The 7,527-nt window shown below is 45.8% G+C and overlaps 1 protein-coding gene across 1 annotated transcript; it reads left to right on the forward strand.

Moving 5' to 3' along the window:
- Positions 1 to 2,815: 2,815 nt before the first annotated feature.
- On the forward strand, positions 2,816 to 6,071 carry LOC114708739 (granzyme B-like). Its single transcript, XM_028892228.2, has 5 exons — positions 2,816 to 3,037; positions 3,749 to 3,899; positions 4,784 to 4,919; positions 5,051 to 5,311; positions 5,917 to 6,071. The coding sequence occupies exons 1-5, from the start codon at positions 2,890 to 2,892 to the stop codon at positions 6,058 to 6,060; spliced, it is 840 nt and encodes a 279-aa protein (XP_028748061.2). The 5' UTR covers positions 2,816 to 2,889; the 3' UTR covers positions 6,061 to 6,071.
- Positions 6,072 to 7,527: the final 1,456 nt, after the last annotated feature.

A 7,527-nucleotide genomic window follows, 5' to 3' on the forward strand; every position in this document is an offset into this window, starting at 1 on the left:
TAATCAAAAGTCCAAAATCATTTAGAGGAATGTCTTCTAGATATGACAAAGAAACTACACCCATGAAATCTGAACAATGTGGCTGCTTAAACAAGACCAGAACAATGTCAACAACAGCAGTTGACCTTCCAAAGTGAGGGGGAGGAGCAAGAGGCCCCATTCCAAGATGAAGAGCAACAGGCGATTATAAACTGCTGAGATGGGGAGAATGAGTCTTCTCCAAAGATGAGCCCCCTAATGGTTATCTAATCCCAAGAGGATTAAAAGAAACATGTGTTCAAGCAACTCAAACCATCTAAGTAGCTGGATTTATATTTTTATCCCCTTGTTTGTGTGTGAGAAAGACAGAATGATAGGTAAAGAATGAGAGGCTATGATCTGAAAGGGATGGAGGGACATGGAGTTAGAGGAATAACAGACAGAATGATATAATTGTATTTAAATTTTCTTTTAATTTGAAGTGTTAAGAACACTAACAGTAATATTAGAAATAAAATATCTCTCCTTTGGGAAGAGAAGAGCCATTCTGCTTGCTTCACCAAGTCTTCATGGGCTGAGGGAATATGGCCAGCAACCATGCGGGCTCCTCAGGGGTCTTAGGTCCGCACACAGTAAGCATCCTTGCCAGATGCCTCATGTATCTCAGTCAGTGCCAAGACCCCAAGCAGACACAAGCTGTTCCCCAGCCGCTGTTGGAGGCCGTTGTGACTGAGGTGAGTGGTGGGGTTGTCAAGGAAGAGTGCCTGACATATGTACCAGTCCCTTTCAAAGCTGGAAACATGTGAGTAGCAAGATGTGAAATTGCAACTAGCTGAGCAGGTGGATGGCCAGAGGCCCAGCGGCTTGGACCAGCTCAGCCTCTGGCCCACCTCCCTGGTGAGCCGAGCCTGGCCATATTCTCTGTTAGGATGCCCCACTCTGTGATCCGTGAAGTGGTGCAATCGGAAAAGGAGATGGTGTTTGCAGGGCAAGGCTGAAGTCATTTACAAGTCTCTACACATAGACTGTAGTCAGGTTTGTCTCCCAGACCCTAGGCTTTTCTATTTTTTTTTAATTTTAATTTCACTGTTACCTTGACTATTGTCCTTTTTATTGCAGTGTTGGAGAAGCAGAAGGTATTTGTGCCTCCTCTATTACTGCAAAAAAACAAATGTAACAATAAACTTGCTAAAAATCAGCCTGCAAAAAAAAAAAAAGAAATAAAATATCTCATCCACATCTTAGATAATTACTGAGATCAAAGCTAAGTCTAATAAGCCAAGGAGTGAAAGAATTGTTTCTCAAAAGCAATGCCAAATATCCCACCAGATGCAAGCTGTCCTCCTTTACTTTTATGATGAGAGCATACCAAAATAAAATTTATACTAACATGTGTTCAATTCCTTTACTAGTTATCACAAAACTGCATCCTGCTCTATGGTTTTAATAGATTGCCTCAGCCGGGCGGTGGTGGCGCACGCCTTTAATCCCAGCACTCGGGAGGCAGAGCCAGTCGGATCTCTGTGAGTTCGAGGCCAGCCTGGGCTACCAAGTGAGTCCCAGGAAAGGCGCAAAGCTACACAGAGAAACCCTGTCTCGAAAAAACCAAAAAAAAAAAAAAAAAATAGATTGCCTCTGAATGGTCACAATATAATTGAGATTGTTATATTCTGTGAGAGTTTTGTTGCTTCTATGGGTGTTCAGATCAACTTTCCTTATAGTTGGATGAATAATGTGTAGCCCAAAAACAGTTGCCCCTTCACTGTGGCCCAAAATGGCCAAAAGGTTACAACCCATGGACAGGATGATTAATTCTGATCCAATTAACATCAGGACTCCAGTTCACAACTAGGACAAGAAAGTCTCTCTTGGTCACAAAGTATGAAAGGAGGAAATTCAAAAATATCTGCAAACATAAGGTGTTGGTGGTAAAGAAGGACCTGGGTTGCTCCGTGGTTATCTGGATGTTACACATACACCTATTCATAGGGCAAGGCCAGCCTGTCTCACCTCCCAGAGCTGGTCTCACACAGCTCTAGCCATCTTGTGCTCTAAGCTCAGATCCTCAGCTCACTCCAGTCAATATCAGCCTTTTCCAGGCCTGGATCCATGTCTCTCTCACTGCTGGATCTACTCCACTAAATAATCGTTCAAGATCTTACCAAGCTCCTTGTTTATCTATGGAAGATCCTAGGCTACACTGTAGAAAATGCCAGAGGAATCATCAGCAGAGAAGTCAGTGCTGATCTAATATTACTAAACATTAAATTCAATTCTGAAGCTCTTGCTTAGAGACAAATGCCAATACATAATCAACAGAAACCTATACAGGGCATTGTGAATTGTTTACTATGCTTAACTATGTGTGATGGTAAAACATGATCACTGGCCTCAGGCAAACACTTGCTTTTGACATTTCTTTGTGACTCCCGAGCAGTCGAGGAGAGTCAGAATGAGTTAAGATTAGTTGACCATACTATTTCAACAGATGGTTCCACAGTGTGATCAGAAGTCCCAGAGGTTAATGAGATGATGTATGGAAATTTGCCTAATCAAGTAGGGCCCAATATCAATGCTCAGTAAATAGTGTATGAGTCTATATGCAGTATTTTAATTATTTAAGGGTTAATTGGTTATCAGTATTATTTTTAGAAAAAAAAGAAAGAAAGAAACAAAGCAATTAAAAGGATGTAAGAGAAAAGAAAGGACACACTTTTGTTTAGTACAGTCACTGTGACTTCCTGGGTCCTCATGCAGTCCTCAACCACAGTCTCCACACCATTTACACTCTTGGTCATTATCCCAGCTTAGCTCATAAGATGTCAATGTGGTGACAGTGTCATTTTGACCCAAACCAGAAAACGTCCTTACGTCCTGAAAGAAATCAGCAAAGAGGAGTACAGGTTTAAAATGCCTGGGAGGTCACTGAGCACTGACCTCCTTCATCCCGCCAAGGACTGTGTCTACTCTGCCCTCCTCCAACCTGAGCAGCCTTCCTGGAAGATGCCACTAGTCCTGATTCTCTTAACCTTGTTTCTGCTGCTTGGAGCTGGTGGAGGTGAGTGAACACTCCTGTCCCAGCACTGCCATCCCATTACTCCTCTGCAGACTCTCTGCCCAGCTCTAGACAGGAACTGTCCTGAACTGAACCAGAGATTTCAGAACCTCAGGTCCCATACCAGCCCAGACCAGGAAATCTGTCACTGGCTAGATTCTCAACATGGTCTGAAGCAGGACGGTGACCTCAGAAGACTTAGAGGGCACTACCTTCTCCCTGCTTTTTTGTCACCAGGAGAATGAATCATTCTTACACAGGGACATCACAGAGAATCTAAACATACAAAAAAGTTCATCATTAACTTTACTTGAGCCCAGGGCAAGGGCAGCTTTAATGACCAGCCTGCAATGGGGTAAGACCACCAGCTCAAGAATATTAGCATCATTTAGTAACCTCCACCCTCAGCCTGCTGAAGAAAGAGGACCTGGGTGACAAGATGCCGCATTGCACACTCCACTAGCTTTGCTGTCCTGCTTTGGTGGCCTCACCACTTCTTCCTGCAGGTCCCCAGCTGTTCCCATCTTTGCCAGCACATTACTTCTTTGAAAAGGGCTCTGTGGCTTTAGAATCAAAAATTATTCTATGTGCAAGGAATTCTGTCCACAACAGTTTTGGGGGACTCCAGATTTCACCCCTCACCTCTCCCTAGATCTTCCCTCCTGACCTCAACTGCTGCTCCCAGACACCCCATATTCTAGTTTTTTCTTTCAGAGGAGATCATCGGGGGCCATGAGGTCAAGCCCCACTCCCGCCCTTACATGACATTTATTAAGTACGTGGATGACAATGGGAATAGGAAATGCTGCGGAGGCTTCCTGGTACAGGACAACTTCGTGCTGACAGCTGCTCACTGCCTGGGAAGGTGAGGAGAAGCAGCCAACCCATGTTTTCTGAGACCCACATCAGATGTTTCCATCCTCTACTTGTGGATGCTCCTGTGAGCACACTAGAGGGTAGGACTGTGAAAATGGAAGTCTGAAAACAGGGACACTGAGGTCAAATAGTGAAGGTCAGAGCCAGCAGCACATTTGAGTTGAAAGCAGCTACCCTGGCCAGACTGGAGCAGTGGTTGATGTGTTGATATATTGTGTAGCACAATGTATAACATATCGGATCAGAGGACAGATCCAGAGACTAGATTAGACATAGAGGCCAGACAGTGTTGATACACACCCTTAATCCTATCACTTCAGAGGCAGAGATCTGTGATTTCAAGGCCAAACTGGAAAGAGAGCCAGGCAGTGGTGGCACACATTTTTATTTCCAGTATTTGATATCTTTGTCTTTGCTTTGGAAGGATACATGCCTTTAATCCCAGGAAGTAATATGGCAGGGCACAGTAAGGTATATAAGGCTTTAGGAAAGAGGAACTTGCTCTTTTTTGGTGGACAATTTCATAGGGATAAGAACTAGTAGCTTGCTCTCTGCCTCTCTGATCTTTCAGCATTACCTCAATGTCTGATTCTGGATTTTTTATTAATAAGACCTTTTAAGATTTGTGTTACAAGTTGAAGTTGAAAGTACACATGAGGAGTCAGTGCAAACTATAGAATATTGCCTAGAAATAAGAGGAAGCCTCTAGGAGTCTAATGTCCTTGAAAAGCAAAGAGCAGCAGGTCAAACCCTGAGGCCCTCCTGTCTCAAGTCCCCTCAGCTAGAGCCCCACCCTGTCCACCCTACCTTTTACACCTCCTGGACTGTGTCCTCTCTCACTCAGAACCTCTCATCTCCAATCTGCTTGTACAGCTCAATGACAGTCACTCTAGGTGCCCACAACATCAAGGCACAGGAGGAGACCCAGCAGATCATCCCTGTGGAAAAAGCCATTCCTCACCCTGCCTATGATCATAAGGATGATTCCAGTGACATCATGCTCTTAAAGGTGAGACCTGCCCCATCCTGGTCCAGGGATGCCTCCTGCCCTCACCCTCTCCTTCCCTCCCTTCTATCCTGGCCTTCATGGTGTCTCAGCTCAGCTGGCAATGAGCTCCACTCTCTCTTCTTCCCCAACAGCTGGAGATTAAGGCCAACATGACTAAAGTTGTGAGACCCCTGAAGTTGCCCTGGCGCAAGGTCCGTGTGAAGCCAGGGGATGTGTGCTCTGTGGCTGGTTGGGGAAAGATGGCCCCAGAGGGAAACTATGCAGACACACTCCAAGAGGTGGAGCTGACAGTACAGATGGATCAGTTGTGTGAGTTCCACTACCCACGTTATTACAACAAAGCCAATGAGATATGTGTGGGGGACCCAAAGATCAAACATGCTACCTTCCAGGTAAGTTGGATTTTCATTCTCTCCTGGCTCCGTGGGAAGGGAAAGGCAATCCTGAATCTAGAGATCCACCATCAAGAGGACTTCTTTATGTGATCTTTCTCCCTGGGAACAACAGTAACCAATAACTAACTAGAGCCTTCTGAGCTGACAAGGAGTCTCAGTAAAGGTAGCTCGTATAAAAGCAGGATTTGCACAGTCCTCCTGACATCCAGGTCCAGGCTTTAGAAAGCTCTGCTCCCTGCCTGTGTCATTAACACAAGCAGGTATCTCCACAGAGCAGACACCCACTTTTGTCCATGGTCTTGTCCTCCATGCTCACATCAGGCCCACTGACCTGTCCCCATGTTCTTAAACAATGGCCTGGACATGAGGGTCCCACACACCTTTATATTGAGTGGATCACAGACCTGGAGAAAGGGCAGAGGCTGGGCTCAGGAGGGAGGTGAAGCAGTAACCCTGTCCACAATCAGAGCAGGAAGCCCAGGGACATCCAGGCCTGCACTATGATCTCCCACAAGCAGAGAACACAAGCCACACGTCTCTGAGGGAGCTTGGGACTAGGGTGAACAACAGCTCAGTCTACTCTGGCCCCTGTCCATTCACAGGGGGATTCTGGAGGGCCTCTCCTCTGTAACAAAGTGGTTGCAGGCATCGTCTGCTATGGACATAAGGATGGTTCAGCGCCTAGAGTCTTCACCAGAGTGTCAAGTTTTCTATCCTGGATAAAGGAAACGATGAAACGCAGCTAACTCCAGAGCAAGCCAGATTGCTTCCTGACTCAGCATCATCCCTACAGCTGAGTCCAGGATTGTCCTAGGACAGAAGCCACAACTCAATAAAGATGTCTTTGATCAATCAGAAGTCTGGTTTCATATCACAGGGACCAACTCTGTGCTAGGCAGGCCAATGACACACTTTTGCTCTCTGCTCACCCGACACCATACACTCACCTCCCCCAAAGCTCAGGCACGGCCATTGCCAGCTCATTTTCACTGGTCCCACTCTGCAGTGCCTGCCCTTCTGACAGACTAAAGCTGAGCTGGGGGTCTCCTGTCCTGGGGCTCAGGGTGAACTTTTCCTCCTCTGTGTCATATGGAAGAAAGGAGAGGGAAAGCACCACTGGTCCTGGAGACATGGGCGACAGAGCCCAGGTCAGTGTAGATGGGCCTTTCTGGAAACAATGTCTCTGTCCCACAGCTTAACCATTAATATGACAGCAATTTCAGTAAGGGATGTACCACATCTAGAACAAGATCCTCTCTTCCTCTGGATACAGGGCCAAGCTTCCTCCAACCTCCTAACTCTATGTCCTTCTCCTTCCTGACTGCTCTGATGAGTCTATCAGCTTCTGTATTTTACAAACTTGCAGGTCTGAGCACATCCCTACCTCTTATTTCTCTACAACCAAAGCCATGTGTGGTTCCTCCCATTAGGGGCTCAGCCCTGTGGTGCCAGCCCACCTCAGGCCCTGGCAGAGTGGTACCTCTCAAAGGTCGAGGCCACAATTGCATCAGAGAGGGTCTATGGAGGCCAGGGCTCTCATTGTCTCTCTCCAGAACCCTGTACCCCACCTCCCACATGCTCATGCCTAGGGAAACTCTTCCCAGTCAGCTCACTTCCTCCTGTGTGCTCAGCATCCACAGCACCAGGGTCTCTCGCAGCAGGAGCCCCTCTGAGCATGTCCATCTCAGTCCCTGCTGGATTCTTGGATAGGATGCCGGGCTTGTCACTGGGCTTATGTCACTTTTTGACATCCACAAGGGCAAAAGAACTAGAAATCCCTTCTATTCATCAGTCAGCACTGAAGTATATAAAGTTTCCAATGACTTTAGTCAGTTAGCTTCTACTGGGAAAGTATTCAGAAATGCATCATTTTTACAGAGGGGAGAGGGCGATAGAAAGAGAATAACACAACCAAGACAGACTGTTGTATTTATTTTAAAGGAAACAGATACAGAGGCATTATGCAGATTTAAGTCATAAGAGATACATATATTTGGAATCATAATTCAAAAACAGAATTAAACATAAATCAAGGAGGCTGGAAAAAATACAAAAATTTAAAAAATGGTGTGAAGAAATACCCCTAATATTTAGACATTCCTGATTACTGCTGCATCCATGGTTCCTAAGATTTCCTGGGCTTCTCATTGTTAGGAAGTTCTTGACCTGAGACTATAGGCAGAATGTGTGGCTTTTTGTTAAATAAGTCTCCC

Source organism: Peromyscus leucopus, chromosome 9 (assembly GCF_004664715.2).
Source record: "Peromyscus leucopus breed LL Stock chromosome 9, UCI_PerLeu_2.1, whole genome shotgun sequence".
NCBI classification, from domain to species: Eukaryota; Metazoa; Chordata; class Mammalia; order Rodentia; family Cricetidae; genus Peromyscus; species Peromyscus leucopus.

Bases quoted from the DNA above. Each gene is read 5' to 3' on its own strand.
- LOC114708739 (XM_028892228.2), top strand. From the start codon at position 2,890: ATGCCTGGGAGGTCACTGAGCACTGACCTCCTTCATCCCGCCAAGGAC. The intron at 3,038-3,748 runs GTGAGTGAACAC...TTTTTCTTTCAG, and splicing joins GCTGCTTGGAGCTGGTGGAG to AGGAGATCATCGGGGGCCAT. The intron at 5,312-5,916 runs GTAAGTTGGATT...GTCCATTCACAG, and splicing joins TCAAACATGCTACCTTCCAG to GGGGATTCTGGAGGGCCTCT.